This window comes from Lagopus leucura, unplaced genomic scaffold (assembly GCF_019238085.1).
Source record: "Lagopus leucura isolate 7727_CA_CO unplaced genomic scaffold, USGS_WTPT01 Super-Scaffold_702, whole genome shotgun sequence".
NCBI classification, from domain to species: Eukaryota; Metazoa; Chordata; class Aves; order Galliformes; family Phasianidae; genus Lagopus; species Lagopus leucura.
The window spans coordinates 1605308-1631370 of NW_024962254.1; the positions used below are offsets into that span (position 1 = coordinate 1605308).

Below are 26063 nucleotides of genomic sequence, written 5' to 3' on the forward strand. Positions count from 1 at the left end.
ACACAGTAGGAGATCAACTTTAAAACAAATTGGTGATATATCTCTGCACAGCTTACGCATGTCTCCCACTTTCATCACCAGGAAGCAGGGGAAATGCTCTCTGTTATTCACTGGACATTTGATGTTCCCTTTGTGTCACACAGTCATTGGTTACGGTGGACTACCCTCAGAATGTTACAGTATAAGGCAGGGAAATCACAGAATCATAGAATTACTTGAGTTGAGAAAAACCTTTAAAGGCCGTCTGGTCCAACTCCCCTGCAATGAACAGGGATACCCATGGCTCCATCAGGTGCTCAGAACCCCATCCAATCTGATCTTGAGTATCTTGATGGGGCATCCACCAAGTCTCTAGGCAGCCTGTTCCAGTGCCTCATCACTCTTATTTTAAACTTCTTTATATCCAGTCTAAAACTCCGCTCTTTTAGTTTGAAGCCATTTCCCCTTGTCCTATCAAAATGCAAATCCTCCACTTTCAGGATTTTTCCAAGATAAGACTCTCCTTGGCCACTGAAGGCTCAAGGGCTTCATGAAATTGAGGTGCCTTTGGACACTGTGTTTTAGGCTCATTCGGTTCTGTTTTTGTGCTTTAATTTGCTCTTGAAAAACTGCTCCCTTTGTCAGTAGCTTAGAGGATAAAATCCCACAGAAGTGCCAAGGAGTCCATAAGCTATACAGGCTCCTCCCTCCCTCCTATAGGATCCCACAACTTTCTGGAAATGTCTTCTCCCGGATTTACAGAAAAAGTTTCTGGATATAAGGAAAACACTATAATAAGAGTGGTGAAGCACTGGAACAGGTTGTCCAGTGAGGTGATACATGCCCCATCCCTGAAGACACTGGAATTGGACCAGATGGTCTTTAAAGGTCCCTTCCAACTCAAAAGTGATGTTATGCTTCTATGAAAGTGCCTTTTTGGTGTCCTGCCCAAGCCTGCATAAGTGCCAGTTCTTTCCCACAGCAAATGAATGGCTCAGAGCTCTTGCTCCAAGTCTTAGTGGTCACCTTGAGCTGACATGTCTTTCTCATCTGAAACACCAGGCATATCCTAAGCATCTCTAAGTCCTAATGCAATAACTAGTGTATGGGTGTGCAAATGTCTTTTCTGACCCTGATACCTACTCTGGATAAGACAGGAGGGTGCTGAAAGCTTTGCACGGTGCTTCATTCTGACCGTGGGGTTTAAGGGCTGGGAAATGCTTAGCATGGGACAGAGGATCCCAGGAGTTAATGGGGTCTATGAATAACAGCCTACAGTTATAAGGAGAACTACAGCTAAGGACTTCTAACTCTTACCAAAAAAACAGGATTTAGGCTTTTAAATACCTTCATGAGATCTGTTTCTGGCTTCTGTGTGGAGCCATAAAATGTCTCCATTTTACAATGACTGCAGCCAGAGCTTGCTCACAGAGTGATCCAGGCTTCTTGAAAGGTTTGCAAAGGATTTGTGAGAGCTGGCCAGAGCTGTGAGCCCAGAAGGAAAGTGCACAAGCACCTCTCATGCAAAGGGAATTTGCAGTGTGCATTTTCTCTGGAGAGTAAAAGAGCAGGCAAGATGATCAAAGACCTTTACAACAGCTCCAGCTCTGTGCACTGGAGAGACACTTGGAAGGCAAATTACATTTCAGCCGTGCTCAGTACATCCCTGAACAACTTGAGTGGCCCTTGTTGCAGTTTCTACATTGATGCCAACAACAAGCGCCTCATTTTGGGAATTCGCAGCCCCTAACGCTTGTGGGAAAGCCACCCACAGAAGGTCACAAGCCACTTCTGCTGTGACATTATCCAGATCTTCGGTTTGAGATGAGTACTTTTCTTCAGATCCAAATAATTTTGTAATTTTATACTTCTCAAAATGATTAAGCTGTTTGTAATACTGTATGTCCTAATGGCAACAGTGGCCCTGTGCTGGAGGGCAGTACAATGAGATAATTGACCGTGGCACCATTATGTAACTGTGCCTTCAGCTCTGCATGGATAAATCACATTGCAGTCAATTATCTCACTAAAGGGCCCCCCGACAGCGGGCTCTATTGCTTAATTAGGCTCTTGAGGTGAAGCCAACCTTGTGTCTGAGCAGTTGCCAGAGGTCTTAATGCAAGGGGATGAAATGGGGCAGGGTTGTACCTGCATTGTAGACTGGAGTAAAGAAAAAGAAAGTCATTGTGCTGCCCTACAGGAATACTGAGTACAGCTAGAAGGAGCTGGCACCCTCTCAGCTATCCTCTGTGGAGGCAGGAAAGGCAGTGTTCAGGCATTATAGGCACTTTCTTTTAGGAAAGCTTGCTCTTATTGTATGGAGGTGGAGGGAAATGTGTGACTCTGAGATGTGGGAACAACTGTGAGTCTGGAACATGTTGGTCTCACTTGGAGCACTTTGCTCTTTACAAGAGGAAATGATGTTTGACACCCTGCTGCCACTGGTCATAGACTAAAACTCAATGAGAACTAAGGATTGAGGAAAGCAGTGGGTTTACCAATCGCTTCTCTTACTTCAGGTCCCGGGGAACAGGAGTGAGGGACTGTAAGGAGGCTTCACCCTTCAGAACCTGGAGATCCAGGTTGGCGTGGCTTTATGCATGATATCTTCTGCCTTTGTCAGAATGTCAGCATGCTGCTACATCGCTTCTTTCTCTTTCCTTTCCCACCTTTTCTTCCACTTCATTAGCTCTCTGCTTCCCACCACTAGCAGAACTGTGCTCATTTCTGACAGTCACAAATCAGTCCCAGCCATGCTGCCTGCATCTCCTTTTCGTGCCTCTCCGCCTCTCCACACCAGCCTTTGAGCTCAAACATAGGCCTTTTGGGAACAGGGATGGTCATTTTGTTCTGGATACTGCCTTCTGACTGTTTGAACAGCCAGTGAACAAAGAATCTGAGAGACTTCTGGTAACCACCTCAGTGCCTTTTCCAGGAGAGTGAATGTTACATTGGAAGCCATTAAGAGAATGAAGCGAAAAGGTCAGATGGCAGCATGGCTAGATTTACACAACCCTTTTTGTTACAGCAATAATGGTGATGATGATGGAGGACAATATTGCATGGCAAGGGGACTGGCTGAGAATGAAGCAGAAAACAGCCGCTGGGTAGCTCTGGAGTTAGGAATTGTGGCTAAGTAGGTGTGAATGCACGTCTGGACCAACACATGGGGAGCTCTGGGATACTGAGGATGCAGGTGACTTTTGCTGCTAGGATTACCAAGACGATACCTGTTTCCTGATGAATAATCCACTGTTTGCAGCTCAGCTGGGAGAGCAAGAGGCCTGACTCACCTTGGAGCAGGGTGTAGAAGGCTCCCGATGCCGACAAATTAGTTGTTATTGTAACATCATCCTTGCTGGAAGTTTCCACCTGGACGTGCACAGAGCTGTCAGTGTCGCTGCGGAAGCTGCTCACTTGGCCAGTGGGGAAAGTGACGTTGGTCAGGCGGCCAAAGCTGTCGTACCTGAAAGGGAGGATGGAGGGAAGTCAGTGGCACAGCAGAAGGGTGGGCTGCAGGAATCATCTTACAAAGCATAGACCAAGTCCTGAAGTCTTCACCTGGACAAAAACCTGCTGTCTGTCAGGACTATCTTAATTTTTTGGCTTCATGAAAAGAAAATTACAGCTTTTCGCTGGAGAAAAATGAAGCACAGAACAGAAAATGACTAAACAAGTAGCCGTCTCTTTTTTAGCAATATCTGATATTTATCACCTGTACTACGCTCCTTGTATTTGTCAGAAAACTTTATTTCCCATTCACCGTGCTGTGATTCATAGAAAAGCTCTGGTCTGTGCATCCTGCCTAGCAGAACTAGGAATTTCTGAAGAGCACCAACTATTTTGTCTGGTGGTGCCCTGAGCAATTCAGCAATTATTATTATTTTTTTGCTATCTTATTTTAAAAGACAATGTTAAGGTAGCAGATTGGCCGCATCAGCTAAAGAGCTGTCCTTTGTGACTATGGTATAGGTATGGTATAGGCCCCGGGCACAGCTGACACCCCTGGATCTAGCATTTAATGCTCCTAGGACCATCTGGAAGGACTGATTTGAACGTGTAAAAAAGCAGTTCCATTTTTCATGCCTACTGAGTCCTTGGCTTTTCCAATGAGAGAGTCAAACATAAGCACCATCTGGGAAGGTTTCTGTGATGTGGACACCTGCCTGCTAGGACCCAGAGGAAATAATCCACATGCACACAGCTACTACAGCATATTTTTCAATGAAAAGAAGAAGCAGAAAGCAGTGCCTAGAGGCACACTGAATAGATGGAGCAAACATGCCACACTGAGCTGAGCTCAGGGCACGGGGCTTGCATGGGGCTTCTGGAGGGAGGCTGCTGTAGGTTGGAGAGCAGTGGGAAACTCCACTGGCTTCCCCATGGAGAACTGTTAGACCTTCTGAAAAGGTCCAACTTCAGGCAAACTGTGCTTAAATAGTCAAGGGAAAATAGGAGAAAAAATTTAGCAAAAGCTAAGTTTATTGGTAAAAATTGGACTTCTTAAAGTCCTACCTGCAAGAAAACACATTATGTGGGGATACAAAGCAAATGGTGGTTGAGCAGTTGACCAACTAGCAGTTGACCATTCTGCAGTGCACAGCAGTGAGCCTCTGATGGAGCTCAGCTCAGGGCACCATTCTTCAAAGCGATGAAGTAACACAAATGGTATAATAATGAAAACAAGCTTAGAAAACACGACTGGAGAGGCAAAGCCAAAAGAAATAAGCTGCTTTACACCAGAGGGAACAAAGTAGGAATGTGCCATCCTAAACTTGGTTATTCTGAATGGGATTATAATTAATTGTTCGCCTAATGAGGGTGTGACAAAAGGTAACAAAACAAGGGAGACTGAGGTCAGAAACTGGAGAATGCCTTCCAGGCCAATGGTTGCTCCAAGCAGAAGAGCACAGGAAACCCCATTGACCAACTCTTTCTTGTAGGAAGAGGGAGAGAAATGTGTCAGAGAGGGCCTGGCTGTGGCTGATCAGCCCTCTTGGTCTGATGGTTGAGGAACTCTTCATCCTCCTCTCTAGGACTACTCTGAGCTGGGGAAAAAGTCTACGGACCCCATCGAATAACAAAAAAGTACTCCTGAATTGCAACTTATTGGAGGCCTGGAAGCAGCCACTGTGCTGCCTCTGCTTTATACAGAAAAAAAAGTTTGTCTCTCCCATTCCTTTTTTGTCCATACCTGTCCAGTGCTATTACTTCGCTTTTGACAACATGCTGGCAGTGGCTTTGTGTGAGGAAGGACTGGCAGAAAAGCAAATTTCTGTCCAAGTTTAATATTTAGCAGAGTGATTAAATAGGTGAGCTCATTGCAAGTCTATCTCTCCCTCTTGGAGCTTGAAACACTGGGACGTGAAAGTTTTCTTGCCCACTGGGCAGAGCGGGAGTTACAAAGGTAGAAGAAAGAATTTGGCCATCCAGTGTCAGCCCATCATTCATGGGATTATGGAGCATGGAGGAAGGAGCAGTCTTGCCCTTTCCTTTCATGACCTTGGAGACAAACCAGCTACTTGTGAAGTGGAAAAGAAGGGGAAAAAAAACAGAGAAGGGATAAATTCAGGACTGCGCTGCAGGAGGCTGGCAGAGACCAACAGAAGCCTTTCCAAATGGCCAGGAGTGCACGGCTTGGATGTAAACCAAATCTCCTTGCAAGAGTCAGAGCTAATGCTCTCTCAGTTCCCAGTGCTCTGTTCTCTGCCTGCAGCTCTCCTGGTTTGCAATGAGATGGGATGCATTTTGTCAGTGCTTTCTGCACAGTCATGCACACATCTCCAACTAAAAGAGCATGTAAGTAAGAACTAAAAGCATCACAGAAGACATCTTTATCGCATCTGCTGAGACAGGACACCAGGGACACATTTTAGTCCTTCCCTTGAGCAGAGAGAACAGTTATCACTAAAAGCGTGTTACGTAACACCCCAAATTCTTCCCACTGTGACATCTATTGCTCTATAAAACACAGTCTGAGCTGTACGGATAGACTTAGATCTCAAATGCTCTGATATTTAAGGAAGATGGGATCTGATTTGAGCATCTCTGACTTGATGGTGCTTGGAACTGTAACGGAAGAATCCTTCTCTGTATTGCTCAAAAATCAGCTGAGTGTGGAACTGAGCATGCCTTACCCCAAAAAACACTGGCACAAAGCTAGGCATGCTGCACTGGAGTCAATGGGGTGACAAAGCCAGGATAGGAGCAGGGAGTTCGTGTGAGGGACACGTGGCTGCTGTTGCATTTGAGTGCTGAGTCAGTATCCTATGAGTCATATGATTTATCCTAATTGAATGACACTCAGCACCATGCTGACAGTCAGCACAAAACCTATACTCCATGCAAGTCCTACTTACTCCCAACAACCCTGGGCTCCCTGTACTGTGTTCCCAGACATCTGGGTAGGCCTCTTCTCCCAGATAACTAGTAATAGAACAAGAGGTAATGGCCTTAAAGTTGCTCCAGGGGAAGTTCAGTTTGGACATTAGGAAGATTTTTTTTCTCAGAAATAGTGGTAATGCATTGGCACAGGCTGCCCAGGAAGGTGGTGGTGTCACCATCCCTGCAGGTGCTCAAGAATTGTGAAGATGTGGCACTGAGGGACATGGCCAGTGGGCATGGTGGGATGGATTGGGGTTGGATTTGATGATCTTAGAGGTCTTTTCCAACCTTCTATGGATTGTACAATTCCGTGATCTTTCAGCATTTCTCCATCCACATATGTGGCTTTCCCACCACCCTGGGGTTCAATCACTCTACCTGCTCATCTCTGTTTGCAGCCTCTCATCTCTCATCTCACTAAATGGTATTTTTTCTGCTGTTCCACAGTGGCAATGGGCAAAGAGGCCAAAAAACTCTGCCTGGGCAAACTGGGTTACAACAGCACACACACACAAAAAAAGAGCATGGAAGAATATGATGGTGACTAAATTTCTGTCTGTGCATTTTGCTTTAAAGATAAAATGAGTCCATACAATAAGCATAATTAAAGTGTCTTGATTGCATGACAGAAGTCACACAATGGAAGAGAGCTTCATCAAGGGCAAGAGTTTCCAATTGGGACTTTGTGTTCTGAGAAGCAAGGCTCATTTGGGGCCAGAGCAGCTTGTGCTGGTGTGCTGGAGTCAGTTTAAGATGTCTGCAAATGTGCATTAGGCTTTTGGCACCTCCTTAGTCACCACATTAGCCTCTGTCAGAAGTAACCTGGACCATCTGTGCTTGCTGTATTTGCATGAGCTGCTGCACCTCTGTCCAGGGACCTTCCAAGTGCTTGCTTTGGGGCTGCAAAGAGGTCATGCCTTACAGAGGGAGAAATGCAAGAAGGCAGCACAACTGAGCTGCTCCAGTTTTAATTATTGCTTTTTAATTAGTGGCAAGTGAAGTGTAAAACGCACAGGCCCAGACTAAAGCTGCTTTGAGTGCTGCGGTGGCAGTGCGAAAGGAAGTGCTTAACACATTAAATCATAGAATCATAGAATGGCTTGGGCTGGAGGGGACCTTAAAGATCATTTAGTTCCTCCTCCTGCCATGGGCTGGTTGCTCCTCACCAGCTCAGGCTGCCCAAGGCCCATCCAACCTCCTCCAGGGATGGGGCACCCACAGCTTTCTGCACAGCAGTGCCAGGGCCTCACTGCCCTCTGAGTAAAGAATTTCTTCCTAATATCTAATTGAAATCTCCTGTTTTAGTTTGAAACCACCCCCTTGTCCTATTGCTATCAGACCATGTAAAGAGTCAGTTCCCTTCCTGTCTGTAAGCTCCCTTCCAGTACTGGAAGGCTACAATGAGGTCTTCCTGAAGCCTTCACTTTGCCAAGCTAGACAGGCCCAATTCCCTCAACCTTTCTTCACAGGAGAGGTGCTCCAGCCCTCTGAGTATTTTTGTGGCCTGCTCTGGACCCACTACAACAGCGCCACATCCTTCTTGTGATGGGGAATGAGAGACATGGCTGCGTTTGTTCCTTCCGTCTCTGCTTTCAGCCCTATAAAGACACTCACAGAACTCATCCTCGCTTGGAGAGGAAGGCCAAGTGACTGTCCCTTATGTAGCTGTAGGTGCACCTGGTGTTTGTGGTAAGATAAATCTCCTCCCATCAGTTCATTCCACAGCTAAGCTCCATAGGCCGTTTCCACCGCCTCAGGATTTAGGGGTGGGCTGGTTTCCTAAGACTTTTGTGTTTTCCAAATGCTCTGAAAGCCCCAGAATTAAGGAGATGCTGAAGGGTAGCAGCGTGCACAATCCCAGCAATGAATCCATCACCTGCTAACACAGCTGCTGCCTCCCATTCAAACCTGCTGCAGAGCCCTGGCATTTGCAATTACAGTGACAATTATTAGACCAGCAACGGAAGCTGTTGCCATCCATTCCCAATTGGAATCGTATTTAGCTAAGGTTCAATGCACAGAATTAAAATGGCATTTGGTGCTTATGAGGCCTAATTGTTAGCTTGTAAACATTCAGAGCTTTCATTTATCACATTACCATTGTGTAGAGACCTGGGCCTTGGGAATTAAGGAGAGCATCCTAAGTACCATCTATTCAAAAATCAATTCCTTGCCTGAGTCTCTGAGTTTCCTCATTTTTGCTTTTTCACATTTCATCGGCCTTTTAAAACTACAAGTCAAATAGATTGGAAAAAAAAAATCACTGCAATAATATTGCGTTTAGAGCCAAAGTGTCCTAATGTACTTTGTAAACTATATTTTATGTGTGATTATACAGGCGTGCACCCACTGCCTCTGAACAAGTTGTCTCTTCCCAATTTTTCAAACAACATTAAACACAACATTAAAAATAAATCCATAATATACAAACCCATACTACTGAAATATGTATGAAGGCAAGTCCTCTTCCTGATGACACGCAGAACTTCTGACTGCCCAAAGGAGGCAAGTAAGGTCTCTCTTTCCAGCTATTTTTATAATACTCATAATCACCTCGATTCTCTGCTAAACTTGGACACCAGGCATACATTCTGGGCTCAAAACATGACCTCACAATTTAGCAAGAGGACTGGGGAGGTGCTGTTCTATCTTGGAACATACTGAAGTTTCACAGTAACTGCAGCAGAGGAATGGCGACGAGCGAATGATGGACAACATGGAGAAAATGTGGAGAAAAGTAATCTTGCTAAGTGACAGAAAAGGACAGAGAACAAAAGCCAAATGGGATTGTGTTTCTTATGCTTCAGTCTGCTGCAGTCATAGAAAGAGACCCTCACTTGCACTACTGTAAGCCAAGGATGCCACCAAATACCATAAAACTCAGTGCGTGACCTGAGATATCAGATGGTGATAAAGGGATGTTGTTAATGCAGCAAGTTAGGTTTCCAAAGTCAAGAGGTGGCTGCTCCTCTAAAGGTAATGAGTGTTATTTATCTCTGGCTTTGACTGCACAACCTTTGTGCCAACTATGATGCAGACTGAGTCTGTATCTCACTGCTGGGTAAATGCTGACTATGATCCCTCAGCAAAAGAAAGACATGGAGCTGTTGGAAGGGGTCCAGAAGAGAGTCACAAAGACATTAAGAGGGCTGGAAAACCTCTCCAACGAATAAAGGCAGCTGGGCTTGTTCAGCCTGGAGAAGGCTGTGGAAAGACCTCAGTGCAGCCTTCCAATACTTCAAAGGAGCTTACAAACAGGAAGGGAACAACTTTTTAGATGGGCAGATAGTGACAGGACAAGGGATAATGACTTTAAACTAAAAGAGGAGAGATTTAGATTAGATCTTAGGAGGAATTTCTTTACTCTCATACCCTCAGTGTGCTGATGCCCTGCCCAGAGAGCTCTGGGTGCCCCATCCCTGGAGGTGCTCATGTCCAGGATAGATGGGACTTTGGGCAACCTGATCCAGTACTTGGAACTGGACGATCTCTGAGGTCCCTTCCAACCCAAGTCATTCTATGATTCTATGACTGCGGTTCTATGATTCTACAATTTTATAACAAGTTCTAGTTCCCCAGTCACTTAGACCAGAGTACGGAGCACCAACTGCTGCTGGTGTCGGGCAGGACCTCTGATGAGTCCTGGGGATACCAGGAAGCCATCCAAGCTCTTTCTCTTAAACAGAGTTCAGTGTTGTGGGTCAAAGCTTCCCTTACCTTCTGCTAAAAGGTCTGGTACCACATTACCCACTGCTCTCCTGTCAACTCTGAGACACTTCTTGAGAAGTCCATGGGAAGGTTTTGAATTTCTCGGCTGGACTGGAGTGATGTGTATGTATTTAACTCTGTGTTGAAGGAGGTGACGTTCAGAACTAAATGGGCACACGAAGAACCTATGTGAAAGCACCTCATCTGGGTTAAATAATGCAGAGAAGGTTTGACTTTGGCTTAGAAGGAAATTGAATTAATGTACACTGATACCATCACAATGGGCTAATCAAGATAACTACCATATTCTTGACTTAAACAAATACAGTAAAAAAACAAAACAAAACAAAATCTGGATTCTGCAGTAGAGATAAACAGCAACTGCTAACAAGCTATGTGAAGGCTGGTAGTGATTTTTTCATGTCAAGTGCAAAAGCAGCAACAATCAAAGTATTCACATGGCATCCAATGTCTTTGAGCTGAACAACAAGAATCTGTTAACTTGGAGGAGTTTCCAGACCCACTTCCTTTGCTACTAATTACAATGGTACAGGCTGAAAGGGAAGGCAAGTCTTTAATCCAGCTACTGGATAAGCTGATTTGTAGGGCATTAATTGATGGTGAATGTCAAGGTCTATGTAGTACTAAAAACCCTCAAAGAAGTCCTAAATAGGCCGTTGGGGACAGGTTAATTACTGGAGGGAATTAAGTTTCATTCCCAAAGGAAGAAGAAACTGCATGCCATCAGATGCTGAACTTTAGTGTTAAACCCAATAAAGTAGGATTGTTACACAAGCATTGGTGAAGGAAGTGTGCATGAAAGAGCTGTGGGTGCTGTGATCAGGTCCCCTTCTCCGGCTGAAATGAAAGGCTAATGTGCCAATCTGAGCCCTTGGAGGGGCTGGATTCCCTGCCTTTGATGTAAGCTTCCAATAGTAGGACAACACATTCCTCCTCCTTCTCTTCTCTCTAGAGTCACACCAACATGTCTGTATATCAAAGGTCTTCACAGCTGTACAATAAAAATTGAGAAATGCCTTGCTGAGAGCACCAACCCAAAGAGAACTAGGGATGCCGGATGTATACATATGTAGTGTTGTCACTCTTGCAATACCGCTGCTCTTCTGTGGTGGTGTCTGGTTTATGATCCTCCATAGACAGAATGGTAAAGGTAAATCTTACAAGGGTGTTCTTCATGGGGCCACCAGTGCAATGTAAACTTGCCAGCTGAATTTATGGTTACTCTTAACTTTTAAAGCAGTGGTGTCCATCCCGTCTGGGGCTATAAATAACCATTATCTGCAGAGAGAACTGTCAAGCTTTTCCTCAGAGTCAGATTTGATGTCTTTATTTCCTTGGCCAGAAGCAAAATGGAAATATAAGCTTCACCTTCCCCCTTAGCGAAGCTGGAAAAAAACTCAGAGCGCCTTCCAGTCACCCAGGATCACAGGATTTTTCTAAATCGCTTAAACTTCCACATTTCCCAATGTTCTGAGACCAATAACCTGAAGTTTGAACCTTTCAAACATCAATTTGTTCTACATCATCTTCTTTGACTTCTTGGGTATCAATGAACATACATTTCAGCCTGCCATGCCTGCGGTTTGAGTTTGACTCATGCACATCTTCCATCTGATGAAAATAAGAATGGCACCCAGAGTCATGATACCAAGAAATGGAGATACCAAGAAATGGACTGCTACTCACAGTGGGTTGCTCTACCACTAAGCTAATTCAGCCTTAAAAAATTACACCATCCTGTCAACTTTCATGTCTCTGCACTTGGTTTCTAGTCCCTTGCCCTTCTCCTGTCTTTCTCTGCTAGACTGAGAGTTGTTCTGTAGGTGAGCTTTGTGCTGACATGCTGTGGTCTACACAATTCCCAGTTTTCATCGTGATAAGATAAACAGATCCAGCTGTTCTAGTCCTTCAGAATAAAGCATTTTCCCCTCATGAATGCATTTTTGTACATTTTTCTGCACACTGTTCAATTTTCCCCATTCTTCATAAACTGAAAACACTGAAACTGACAGTATTAGTCTCATCAATGTTGTGCAGTGAGAAAATCAGCTCCCTTCTATTCATGACAAGTAGACTGCAATGAGTAAGCACACTCATTTTACTTGTCCATCCAAGCAACAGGTTAGACAAATTTGCCATGGAATTATGCTGAGAGATCATACCAAATGGCTTGGTGATTTGATCACTACAACCTCTGAGAGTCAGTGCTCAGCCCCATTCTTTAGATGTGGTCTGTTAGATGTGCACCTTCTTGTGTAAGAACATATTATGTTTAAATGAAACTCATTTTATCAATAAATCTAAGCATCTCACATTTATTCTTAATCTTCTCATTTTTTCCAGATAATGCATGCAAAACCTGGATAGAATCAAGTCCTGACAATTCACCCCAAACAACCACACTCTGCTCCTCTGCTGCTGACTACCTTTTCTGAGAATGTTTTTAAGTATTTTAATTTTCACAGTTAGAAAGAGGGGGAGACTAATCTGTTTCACAAATCCCTTGCGGAAAGGAGAGGAGAGGGGAGGTGAGGATGAAAAGAGGCAGTTTCCAATTCAAGCAAGGAAAATTTAAACTGAGCATATAAAAAGCCTTCTGACAGTAGCAGTAAGATAGGTAAAGACATTCTTATCACTAGCAGTATTTATGAATAACTTAGATAACTTTGATAGGGTCCATATGAACAAGCTGTAGACATCTGCAGCATAAACATCTCTATCTGAGCTAATCATTCTGAACTACATTTACAGAGAGAAACTTTCAGAGTATTACCTGCCTCATCACATCCTAAAGCTGATACGCGATACAGCTCATCCAAAACTCACCTCAATAGTGAGTATTTCTCTCCACTGTCTGTAAAGGGAGGTTGAGGTAACTAATTCAGATATAGACTTTTACCCTGTAGTTGTATAAAGTTACATCAGAATCTGTCAGGAACAGTTAAATAGAGATAACTGATCGAAGGTTTGGATGAGATATCTCTGAAGACACGTTCCCACCTCTATTTTCAGTGATGCTGTGCTATCACATAATGCTGACTTGCTAGTCAAGATTTCCATAGCATAACCACCGGAGAATATTGTCTTCCATTTAGCTCTAAAAAGATTTCTTATGACTCCTCCAAAGTGCATAAGAGAACCAGAATGATGACTTTCACAAATGCTCTATTTTGTTGGGTAGCAAGAAATAATGGATTACTGTTATAAATGTATCCACAGAGTAAGCTGGACTTTAGATTCTGTCTCGTTTTATCTCCTTTATACTTGCAGTTACACTTTTAAATAAAAGTGTGGTTTTAGTATAAATTTGACCATTATTAGCTGTAATGTTTAGTTTGCTTCACTGTCCAAGGCTACATCTGTTTTCAAGCACAGGAGCTATTGGATTATTTGCAAAAAGAAAATGTCGCCTTGATTTAGCATGATGATTCTGATAATATAGCAGGTTTTCAGCCCTATAGAGAAAAACATCCCATCTTTACACACTACAGCCTTCCTCAAGCAAAATCAATGTGAGAGATGGAAGGGTATTAACTTTGATTCACTGAGGAATATTGCTGTAGTAATTGCAAGCAGAACATTGATGGGATGCAAATAACCTTTCGAAAGATTCATCACAGAGTTTCCATCACTTCTTTTAACAGCAGGAGCAAAGAAACTCAAAACTGGGCCTGGAACATTTTAAAGAAAAAGCCAAAGCAACTGCATGTATAACACATGAGTATGTAGGATTAGCCAGCTTTCCTTCCCTGAGTCTCTTATTTTAAATTTTTTCTTTCAGTTTTTGTCTTTGTCATCTTGGGAACTGACTATTCCAGCCAAATTGATCTTCTATAGCGAGTGTATGATTATGGTATCTGAGTGCTGCCATGTAACCATTCAAACCATATGGGAAATTATGCGCTAAGAGAACATTTAAAAAAAGGCTGGAATTCAAGAATAAAAATGGAACTAAGGAAGCGTGGGATGGCTCCTCAAAAGCAGGATGAATTTGTAGACCATCCTTCTAGATGTCCTTATTTGAGTTAATGTTTTCCCATTTGACATTAGAAGTATATTTTCTTCATGCTATTTATACAGAGGATTGCTAATAATAGTACAAAATCGAAAGAAATTTTCAAGTCGCTGCCATTCCTGCTTTTTTTCAACCCAACCTGTCTTCCCTCTGATCAAAAATTCATTGGGCAGGAATGGTCTTCAGCAGCTCTGAGACTATTTTTTAAAGCTTAGCGGGGCCAACTATAACAATAGAAACAGAACAGTCCATTAATTACAGAATTGTTTTCTGAGCAAGTTGCCATTAGTCATCGTCGGCAGTCATTTTACATCAGCCACTTCAAACAAACTCAGAAAGACAACAGATCATAGAAGTAGATGAAAGCTGAGAGAAAGAGGATCTGCTCAAACTTCCACTCTTCCAGTGTTTCCAAAGCCAAGCAAAATTCTCTGCCATGCAGCCTAAATTTCTAGACCTCACTACAGTTAAGGAGAACCAGTTGTCCAATTCTGATTCAGAAAAATTCAGTATAAACTTTGTGTGAAGCTGATTTTGCAGGCAGAGTTTATGCAAATTCTAACACACGGCCAATAGGATGTCTAATATTTCCTGTTCTGGACATTATAGTTCTGTCAGGGGAATTAAGAATCTATCAGCTTTACATGTATCAGAGAACGCAGAATGAAGACAGCTGCATAGTACTCAAAACATACTTACTCGTAAAAAGTTGTCCAGCCGTTTTCATTGCTTTTGGTGGCAAGCAGACCAGAGTTGCCATGGTAAGTCATCATGGCCACCTCATGACCCTGTGTGGTTACACTCTTGAGTGCGCTGTTGGTACCAATTGTCACCCAGTAGACTTGGCCATCGGGCACGACCAACCAGAGGGGCATCCCCGTGGAATCTCTTCGGATATTGACTAAGTTGCCATTGTTGTCAGTGATCAGGGTTATATCTCCATCTCCAGAATAAGTAAAATTGTAAAGATAATCTCCAGTGGTAAGGCTCTGAGTGTATAGGTGCTTACCGCTGGTGTCAAACAAGTAGAGTTCCTGATCTATGGGTGAGGACAACTCATACATATTTTGAGTGTTGAGGAATGGTTTGTTTTTCCGAATAAAGCGTATTCGGATATTTCCAAGATCAGCAACGTACAACTCTCCATCTGCACACACTGCAAGGGAGGACGGTGCATTCAGTTTGGCATCCTTGGCATAGCCATCATCCCCCGAGAAGCAGTCACAGTTAGCATCGTTCTTGCAGTCACAGCTGCTTGGTGCACCAGCAACGAGAGAAATCTCTCCATTGGTGGTAACCTGCCTGATGCGGTTGATCTTTTTCTCATCAGTTTCAGCAATATATAGGACCCCATTATGTGAGACAGCCAGGGCAGTAGCAGACTCCAGGGTGGCATGTATTGCCACCTTGCTAAGGAGAAAGTGGTCCATCCCTGGGACCTGGCAGTGCATGGGCCTCCCTGCCACTATGCGCACTTGGTGGTTCTCAGAAATCTGTAACACAACGTTGTTGTCGAGCACGTACAGAGAATTATCCATCGGGTTGACCGCCAGATCCGTGGGCCATTCGAGACGAACCTTAATGGCAGAAAAGCACAAGGAAATTGTTAGAATGAGACCCTTTTTAACGTATGATTGATACAAAGCAATCTCAAGTGAGGATGTTTCAACATGGATTAAAGGGAGAAACAGTAAAATAAGCACAACTGTTTGCTACTACTTCATATGATGGCAGTCTTTGGATTGACAGAGTTTGGATCTGAGAGCAGAGAGATCTGAGACCGGGAATTTTGTTGGCTAAGTATCGTAAAATCAATCAGTCAAACAAAACAACGATCCTTTTACTAAACAATTCTCCAGACAAATGGTCCATCTCCTCTGGGTAAGTGACAGAAAACTGGCAGCTGTGTCAGCATGTGTACATCCAAGTTATAACCACCTATTTTGTGCTTGGTGCCGCAAAAATGCAAAACAGCAAATCACTTTGAAATTAGGGTTATTGTGCTTTGTAGAATGGAATACTTGTGTCTTTACAGTGCTTTTTACTTTTTTTTTTTATTATAAACAAAATGGAAGAATGGCTTCAAGTGACACATCTTATAAAATACTGATATTCCACAGTTACAGAGGCTGGTAACATCATGAGTGAGCGAGTACTAGAAGGTCTCTGTTTCTAGTTCTATTTGAGCGAGATGCTCTCTTTTTAAGTGAGAATGCTTTTTTAGTTGTTAGTCCAATAGAATTCAGGGTCTCTTTCCCCCACCCCTTTTTTTTTTTTGTTTTGTTTTTGTTTTAAACCAAGAACAGGAAGCTGTGCATTTTCTTTTTTAATGTGTAGGAGCCAATCAGTTGCTGAAATGTTTTCTTAACAGTGCCTATTTCCCATTTGCAGAAGTGTGAAGGGGAACTGGAAATGAACAGCTTTAAAGAATGCTCCTGGTCACCTTCAGGAAGACTTTTAAATAGATTTTCAATGAATTACAAACAAACAGCTATTCTGGTTGTGCACTGCCTTTCAGTCAGCCAGGCAACTCCAACTTGGAGCAGGTGGATTTGATATCTGTTGGTTAACTGAGATATTGGCCACTTTGTGCCATTCCCCCCAGTTCTGTTTGTATTTATTTTTATTTTTATTATTTTTTAATTTTTACTTTTATTTTTATTATTGTTATTATTCACTTTATTTTTATTTTTATTTTTTTGTGTACTCGGTGTCATGATGCTGTGACTGAGAGCTCTGGGATGGGCACACATCAAGCTGCACCATTCCAAAATGCCCCTCTGTCTTTGCTGCAGATCTTCCACCCTTCATCTTGGTTGTTGCATATCCTTGATTGTTGTATGTTCTTGGTTGCCTGAAGTGACTTAGTTAGGGGTGTTTTGTGTCCATAAGGTAGCAGTCTTATTGGAAAGGAGATAGGAATAGGTTCAAGCCTAGTGCACCATCCCTCACTGTGACTTCATTCGAAACCAGGAGCAAGAAGAGGCCAAGAGCCACACAAAAGATTCATACTTCCAAAGCCTGTAGCAGAACATATCTGCTACAGCCATTCTTTACTTTTGTTGCTTCTACTCACATTTAAATTCTTTGTCAACTTTCTTTTTTTTAAAACACCACTTGCAGTGTGTTCAGTTCATTATGCCTTCTAATGGCTGGGATTGTGAAGCTCAGTTTTGTGGCTAAGCAGTGTGCTAATCTCTGCCTGGTTTGATTCTCTGTTCACAGAATCTTTCTTTTCTCAGCTTCTGGCCTATTTTAACCCTTTCTGTAGTGAAACATTATAGCCCTTCAGTAACACATGTCCCCATCCTTTCCAGTGGTTTTAAAGCTCTGCAGCCTTGAGTTAGCATCGTGAGCAGTTTATTCTGAACTGACTATTCTTAGCTATTCTTAAAAACCACTCCCTATCAACACTGACTGCTAAATATTCCATGTCCTCACATCCCCAACAGCTTCGGGGACCTGACAGAGAAGACCCCTGTAGCTACTGCAAATGCTGAAAAGCAATTCCTAGACAAGGTTTTGTGTTCTGTTGATTATTTTTTTAATTTGTTTATTTTTCCTTCATTGATCTTGTGTTTGATATGTTTGTCCAGAACATGACTGGTTAATCTGTCCATTCCAGTACAGGTTTATTTAAGAATGGCTCCCGTCACTTTATGACAGAAGAAAGAAGCTTTCGATGATACATTTTAGTTCATCTTAGAAATGTTTAAATACGACATTGGTAGGCACATAAACCACACAACTTGCCCAGAAATAATTTTTAAAACTTGAATCCACAGTGGTCTTGTAGTAACTGCCCCTGAAATTCAGATAAAGAAAAAAAAAAACATGCCTGCAAGATGAGAAACACACTACAAAATGGCCTTTAAACATCAAAATTTACTCCTGTAGAAGGCATCAGAGCTTTTAAACTCATAATTTCAGCTTGTTCATAAATTGCGGACGGTGGGAAACAGTTGCAAAGAAGCAAGAATAACCTTTTCAAATTAGAAGGAAAAACAAGAAGAACAGATTCCATATGGGAGCACGGAAATTATCTAGGTAGCTACAAAAAGGAAACCCCATTGACATCTATTGTGGCTGAATAACAGTACTTAGCCCTCCAGCTATGATCTGTATTTTCATAAGAGAGGGTAACATTCCTCTAGCCAGGCAAACCACCAGTGGCTTAAAGGTTTCAAAGGACAGCATCTCTAAACTGGCACAATTTGACAGGTTGGCCAGTGCTCCGCAGAATTGAGTGCTGGGCCATAGCAGACTTCTCTTCTGCATTATATAAAGCAATCATCAAACTGAGATTTCTTTTTCTCTCTTCCTCTTTTCCCCTCCACCTTTAAACAGCAGGACTAAAAAGCCCAGCATGATGGTAGCTGTAACCAATTTGCAATCTGATGCAATTCAAGATTCTTGTTTTCCTGCTGTTGCTAATTTTGGCACCATAGTCTCTGATCAGTATTTCCTAGATGTTAATTTGATTCAGGCCTAAAATTGTTCTGGGCTGAATCAGAATGGGAGGAAGTAATGTAAAAAACAATGGTTTGTTATGCTCTTAGAGCAAGGCATATCCCCACTAAAAGGAGTGCTTTTTAATTTAAAATAACTAGTTCCTTGAGAAGTTAGCCTAATGAAACTTGCTTTCCCAGGAATCTGTGTCTCACAGCTGGTTGGAAGCTATGAACGAAGTCTAAAAATCTCTCTCTCTCCAGAAATTCCCTGAGTTCAGCAGTTAGGTCTCCCCTTCAGTCTTTATAGGATCTTCCTTTTTGACCCAGGCATTTTCATAGTACAAAATACGCAAGGGTGTTATTCACCCACATCTCTTTGTCAAACCTGTGGAGGCACACAGGCAGACAAGGTGAAAGCATAGGATTCTATCTGGCAGAAAACCAAAGGCTGTCTTACCTGAGAAATGTCCATGACAGAGTCACAGCTGAGAGGCCGAGCAGATGTCAAGTCATTGGAACCCAACACTGTTGAGATGATCCCATTCTGATCGATCCTCCTGATCATAGTGCCATCTACAAAGTAAATAAGTCCAAACTTGTCCACGGTGATGCCTAGGGAAGCAAAAAGTCAGTCAGAAAGGAACAGCAACCTGAAAAGACGTGATGAATGTGATAGTGTCTGGTCTGACCCTTGAAAAAGTAACACTGCAGTTTGATTGGGAACAATATATTTTCTGGCATTCAAAAAGGATGAGTTGGACACACAGGAGTTCTGGATACTGGGAGCTCTGGAGCAGCACCATTACACTGAAGGCACTTCTGAACATTACTAGCACATAAAGCAACTTAGAAATCCCCAGAAAACATGGAACAGGGCATGGCATCCAGCAAACCCCTAAAAAGAACAGGTTTTCTAATAGTTATGTGTCTGAAACATAGTTACGTCTGACACATAGTTATGTGTTCAGAAACACGATGCCTTGCTCGTAGTATGACTATTGAGCCATGCATGTGAAAATGTTACTCTGGTGAATGCTTCAGAGACAGTGATGAGAACACCTACGAAAGACTCATCAGGTCAAATGCCAGAGGAGTAAGTGTGGAAGGGTTTCTACTGGAACAATCCCACCAATCTACAGTAACTCACCTGTTTCTGAATATGGCTAGGTGATTTGTATCACTGTTCAAACCCCCCTCTGCTGACATGCTCCCAATCACTGGATTTGAAATCTGTCAACAACTGTTACAGACTGCTGACTCGTTTCCTTTCCTACAGATATGTGCTATTTCCCTTCCCCTTAGGTGTCATTTCTCAAGTACTTGTTATGTTAGCAAAACCTCCTTTAATCCTCTTTATCCCAGGCTAGCCATACTCTGCATCTTTCATCAGAGGATTTCATGGTGCTTTACACTTACTAATTAGACCTCATAGCAGTCTGTGAGTGTGATCATCTTAATTTTACGTATCAGGAAAATAAGAGATAAAGCAATTTTCACAAGGTCATGGAGAGTATTCACGATGAAAGCAGGAATAAGAAGTTAAGGGCCCCATTCACCTCTCTTTTATGCCAGCATAAATTAAAAATAACTCCATGGATACTAATAGAGTCGCTCATCTCATCTATCCCACGGTTGCAGAATGCTGCGTGGCATGATATTTGAGTATCTCCAGACACTCAAAGAATGTAAAGGAACAGTAAAGTAGAAGAATGTAGAAGCCTGAAATGTCCTTTCCTATCCACGTGAAAATTCTGCTTGGAATATATGAATATATGAATATCAGGATCCTTCTGCTTGGTTTCTTTTGCTAGCAGAGTCGCAGTCACTTGGCAAAAAGTCAACAATGCATTCTGCATACAAGCAAGTATCTGCAGCTCTTTCAATCAGCAGAGAGAAATACCTATTTCTAGGGTGCAATGTATATTGCCCTAAAGCAGATATACATGAGTGATTATACCAATCCTTCTAGATGCACCTTTTCCTTCCTACTCACTATAAGAGGAGAGTACAGCAAATATGTCAAATATTTCAAACAGGGGACACGGTTTAGTGGGCACGGTGGTGATGGTTGATGGCTGGACTAGATGAACTTAGTGGTCTTTCCCAACCTTTATGCTCCTATGATTTCCACAGGAAACATTTGTCTGCAGACAGATGAAGTTAGTGACGTGAGTCCTCTCTATGATGTTTTTTTGGCTGTCATCATGGTGATAGATATGATGGAAAATCTGTTCAAGATAGAAAGACTTGAGAAAGTTTCTGAGAAGCGATGAGATCTTGTGCTTCTCCAGAATGCTGTTTTACAGCCAGATCTCCTTGCTTGAAACATTTACCCTCAGACTTTCATCCACTGTGAGGTATGCTGCAAAGTACACATGCAGCAGTTCACAGATTAAAAGTTTTTGCCCTTCATGCAGCAGGGACTAATCCCCTGATTGCTTTGGAAATTAAAATCATGGCCTTCAGCCAGCATTGTAACTATTGTATGGGCTGGGAGCCATGGAGGTGGATGATAAGTGGAAAAATGTATCATATTTGGTCCTACAGAAATCTACAGAGGAAATGAAATGACACAGAAGATAATCTAGCCTGGAAGTAATGGCAAGAAAACCTCATTGTTTGAGGAAAGAACAAACTTTTCCATTTAGCTGAGGCAAAAGAAAAAATTGAAATAAAACTGCAACCTGTTGAGTCAAAGTCAGTTAGGAGTCAAAACACCAATGTTGCAGACCACTGAGCTGAATGGGAGCTGTGTATTTTTGCTGGGAGGTAAAAACTGCATTTTCCCTGGTCCTTCACAGCATCTCCGTGCCTGAAGGGCATCACTTTGACCTGGATTGGATATCTGACCAACAGAGCAGTGAGATTTCAGAACAGCCTCTAGGGCGATAAGGAAAAAAAAATTACTTCTTGCTTCTTTTAAGATCAAGTTCATTAATTTTGGAGGGGATTATATGACAGGATTTCTGAGATAATGGACGACAAGACTAAATGACCCAAGAGATTGCTTCTAGTCCTACACTCCAATACCTGTGTTTAACTTAAGCCAAGATAGAGCTAATCTCAACAGGACCATGAAACAAGACACTCAAAGAAGAATAGCAAGAACTTTTTGCACAACTTAAAGCTACAGGAGAAGCCATGGCAATGGTGACCACTTATTCCTGCTGTGCAGTATCATAGAGTTATAGGACGGTTTGGGTTGGAAGGGGTCTAAAAGACTATCTAGTCTGAGCCCCCTGCAGCGGGCAGGATTGCCACTAAAATCAGGTTGCCTCATCCAGCCTGGCCTTGAACACCTCCCTGCAGCTGAACAGCTGGGATGCCTCAAAGCATCAGTTGTATCTTAGCACTTTGTCAAAAGCTGCAGGGAGATCTGGAGGGATAGACATCAATATTCACTTGCATCCATGGCTTGAAGGATGTTGTCTTTACCTGTCATGACATCTGTCAACATCGTGCCCTAGGTGACACGCTGCTCAGCAACCCATCCAGGATGCTGGCACATGTCACTTGTCACTGGCATCTGCTGCCAAAGGTTATCGCTCCTCTAATTATTTGGCCCACCGTATGGCAACTTCTTTAATGTTTGGTGGTGTTTGTTTGACAACCAGCAATACAATCGAGCACTTTAAGCAATGTGGTAGACCAGCTTTTACAGAGGAGCACTTAGTTGCTCTTCATTGTCTTTTGTTAAGCACAAGGGAACTGGGAACCCTTCCTAGGTTCACAGCCAGCACTTCTCAGGGCGCCTGTCCGTTACTCTGCATGACAGGTCAAAAGGCAGCGAAGGGTAGCAGGCTGGATAATGTGATTTTAAATGAGGCAGAATTTTCTCTCCTAGCGAGTTCCATGTGGATTGGATTGAACTTATCAGCAGTGTGTGCTGACAGCGGCTCCCAGCGCTCAGTGCCGAGCTCCGATGGCTGTTCTGATTAACCAGTTACAGCAATAACAACCTGTGTGCACCTTGGCTCGGGAGCCGCTCTGATCAGTCGATACAGCACAACTTCATTCTGCAGTCCAGCTTAGACAAAGAGCTTGCACACCCGAATAAGTTGAAGTGGGATGGTAAAGTTACCACTTATCATCCTGCTCGGGAGCCATGGCAGGTGCATGCACTCTTATCACAGAGCACTTCTCTGCTTATCCCTCCTTCACAGAAACCAAGCAATCTCAATTACCTTACATTTCCTAGGACCTTCTGCAGGGTAACAAAGTTTTCAATCTGTCTAAGGCCTGATTTCTGTCTCCACATCCCCCTCTCATGGCAACTACTCCAGTCCCTTCCCGAGTTCAGCTGGTTGTCTCAGAATTCAGTCTAATCCCCCAGCCCTGGAATGCTCAAGGCCAGGTTGGATGGGACCATGGCAGCCTGATCTGGTGAGTAGCAACCAGCCCACAACACAGGTTGGAGCAGGATGATCTTTAAAGTTCCTTCCAACCCAACACATTGTACGATTCTATGATTGATTCCAATTCCAAAGGAGAGCCTGGCTCTCCCACAGACAAGTCTTTAGACTTGCAAAGAGAAAGAAGCATGGTTTCCTTGCAATAGATTGGAGAGTTCAGACCACAACTTTTGATAGGAATTTCTGTTTCCTTTCTGATTATGGCACAGTTCCAGTGTTGGTTATTGGTACAGAGAATGGGTAATTCACATGTTACACATGAAAAGCCAAAGGCCTTGGGTCGCTTTGACAGAAGGCTCCTCTCAAGTTTCCATAGTAACATAAGGGGAATTGAAGATTTGCAGCATACAGCTTGACGTTCAGTCTCACAGTTACTAAGAGAAAACATCTGCTGCCACAAACCAGGTGGTGTTGCAGACCCACATTTCGATCTTCGAGTTATGAAATACGTACGTTAGGAAATCACGTTGGTTCGGCGGGCAATATTGGCGGTAGGTGGGCAGTTGGACGAGATGATCTTAGAAGCATCTTCCAAGCTTAATGGTTCTACTTAATGATTCTATGATTCCTCTTGGATAGCCAGACAACCCGTAAGACACCAAGGCTTGGAACACCACGTGCATCACACCAGCGAGTTGTGCTGATGGAAAGTTGTGACGTGATGACATTTCCTTGAAATGCCAGGACCTTGCAGTGTGAAGAGGTGACGACACAACGTCCCACTGCAAATAGCTGCTGGAACACAGGGAGGCTGTTCTAAAAATGAACCACTAAAAGTGACTGCATTGCACTTCCAGCTTTACTTAGGGGGAAAAAAATGGGCGGGGAGAACCCTTTTAAGAGAAAAAAAAAAAAAAAAATAGGTGCTAAAGGAATATAAATTTGAAGTTTTCTTGTCAGGCTTGATGCTGAACAACCGTGTGATAAAATGGCAGATGAAAATCAATGTCAATAAGTACAGAGGAGTTCACAGGGGAAGGAGTAAGTCTAACTACCCATACACAATGACAAGCTGAAACATAGCACAGAGGAGTAAAGATTTTGGATTTTGTGAGAAAAGTTTTTTGCAAAGATCAGCTTGGTGCTCCGCAGTGGTCAAGAAAGGAGCTAAAAGATAGGAATGAATGAGGAAAGGCAGAAAGAACAGAAAACACTGCTCTAGTTGCAAAAAAGAACACTTCTCCATACTGTGGCTAAACAAGTTCTAGAAATTAGTAGCACAAGACTTCCTCTGGGGAACAAGATAGGTGTTCAGGGAGATTTGTCAAAAAATTGCTGGCGGCATCGAAGCACGGGTCCAGGTGCAGCTTCTTTAGAAGGTCCCTGATTAGAGTCTGGCTTCTTAGAAGGGCAGCGTAACTCTGCTGTTGCCCCTTTCCCTGTGTGTCTTTTCTGGTCAAATTAAGAGATGGCATTTTGTTCAATAAGCCTCTGGTCTTCTTTGAAATGTTCATTTTATTCCTATTTGACAAAATCGAACAGATTGTGGAGGGCTCAGTTTCTTCTAATTCTGTCAAACTCAAGAACTCTTAGCGAACAACTGAGATTTTGTTTACACATTCAGCAGGACACAGTGAAGGAAGCAATCTGTCCCAAATTAATTACTTCATTTTGCATTGTTTCTGCCGTGCTAAATGAATGAGATCCCCACCCCCAGCTCTGTCCCTTCTGAAACCATCTTCCAACTGTGTCAGACTTGTCATGGCAATCTCTCTTAATTGCAAGCTCCTTGGTAATTTCTCTGCCACATTTTTCTCAAGGAGAACCACTGGCGAGTACTCAGATGAAAACAAATGCTCTGACAAGCTGGAGTTTTAATTTTTCTTTAGATTGCTTGTAGAAGACAATTGTTATTAGCAGATGATAATTAGAAAGTGGTAACACTTGAATTTGCAAGGATATATTGAAATCCACTAAGCATGTGAAAGGGATAGTGGGCTCCACAGCAAATCACAGAATTATGGATTGGTTTGGGTTGGAAGAGACCTTTAAGATCATCTAGTTCCAAGCCCTCTGCTGAATGCTTCCAGGAAGGGGACGTCTACAGCCTCGCCGGGCAACCTGTTCAAATAACTGGGAGTATAAGCTATGACAAATACCCTGAATAAACAACTGCCACCACTGTTTCATCTGTCAGGCTACCTCTCCTGTTTATCTACCTGTGCTATTAATTTCCAGAAATTCTTTAGCCATGGTATGGAGAAGTGTTCCTTTTTTGCAAAAAGTTTGTTTCCCCTTAGGGAGGAGCCAGAAGACCTACGCAGAGCTGATGCTTGACTGGTCCAAGAGGTTAAAGGTAGATCCACAAGACCCAAAGAGGTGACAGGTGCCCCATCCCTGTGGACATTCAAGGTGAGTCTGGACAAGGGCTTTGAGCACCTGATGGAGCTGTGGGTGTCCAGCAGAGTTGGACTAGATGACCTTTAATGCTTCCTTCTAGCTCAAACGGTTCTGTGATTCAGTTCTATGAATTTGTTACTCCATGACTGATCCATCAGTTTTTATGAATCACAGTTTTTCATCTGTTAGGATTCTATTCTTTCAGTATTTTCCAGCAAGCTGCAAATGCCAGCTAATTAAAAGCTACTTAATTAAAATCGTGAAATAGAAGGTAAGACCTTGTTTCCTTACAACTTTTGAACAAGCTGCAAAGATGTCCACAAAATACATAGTAATTCTCTTCAGTTAAAAATTAACTTTAGCCTTAAAAAGTCTCATGAGGACTGGTGATCTTTAAAGAGGTGAACTCTCCACGTCCAGCCCTAGCCAGGAGATATTTCTATAGCTACAGAATCATTTTCTGATGTACTCTGGTCTTTCACTTCCCTTGCCAAGAGAGGGGAACAGAGGGTAACCTGAGGACTACTGGTTACTTGTACAAGAAATCACTGCTATTTCAAACTAATATGCAATACCTTCACACCAAGGAAGAGAACTTGCCAGTGTTTCTGCTAGGATGCACTGCAGTGAAGGTAGAAACAATGCTGACATTACATTGTCAGTTCAAGTTTTCACTGTTAATCATTTATTGAGGTGAATGGGAAGTGAGTCACACCTGCCAAGGCTATTTGTCTCAGCAGGCATTGCAAACTT

The 26063-nt window shown here is 42.9% G+C and overlaps 1 protein-coding gene across 1 annotated transcript in view; it reads right to left on the bottom strand.

The window, feature by feature from the left end:
• Positions 1–26063, bottom strand: part of TENM4 (teneurin transmembrane protein 4) — a 593945-nt gene that overhangs the window by 26346 nt on the left and 541536 nt on the right. Inside the window, exons 25-27 of the mRNA XM_042862497.1 lie at positions 19016–19170; positions 14807–15684; positions 3273–3445 (exon numbers count right to left, since the gene is read on the bottom strand). Of these exons, the coding sequence (XP_042718431.1) occupies positions 3273–3445; positions 14807–15684; positions 19016–19170 (1206 nt within the window). The remainder of the gene's footprint in view (positions 1–3272; positions 3446–14806; positions 15685–19015; positions 19171–26063) is intronic.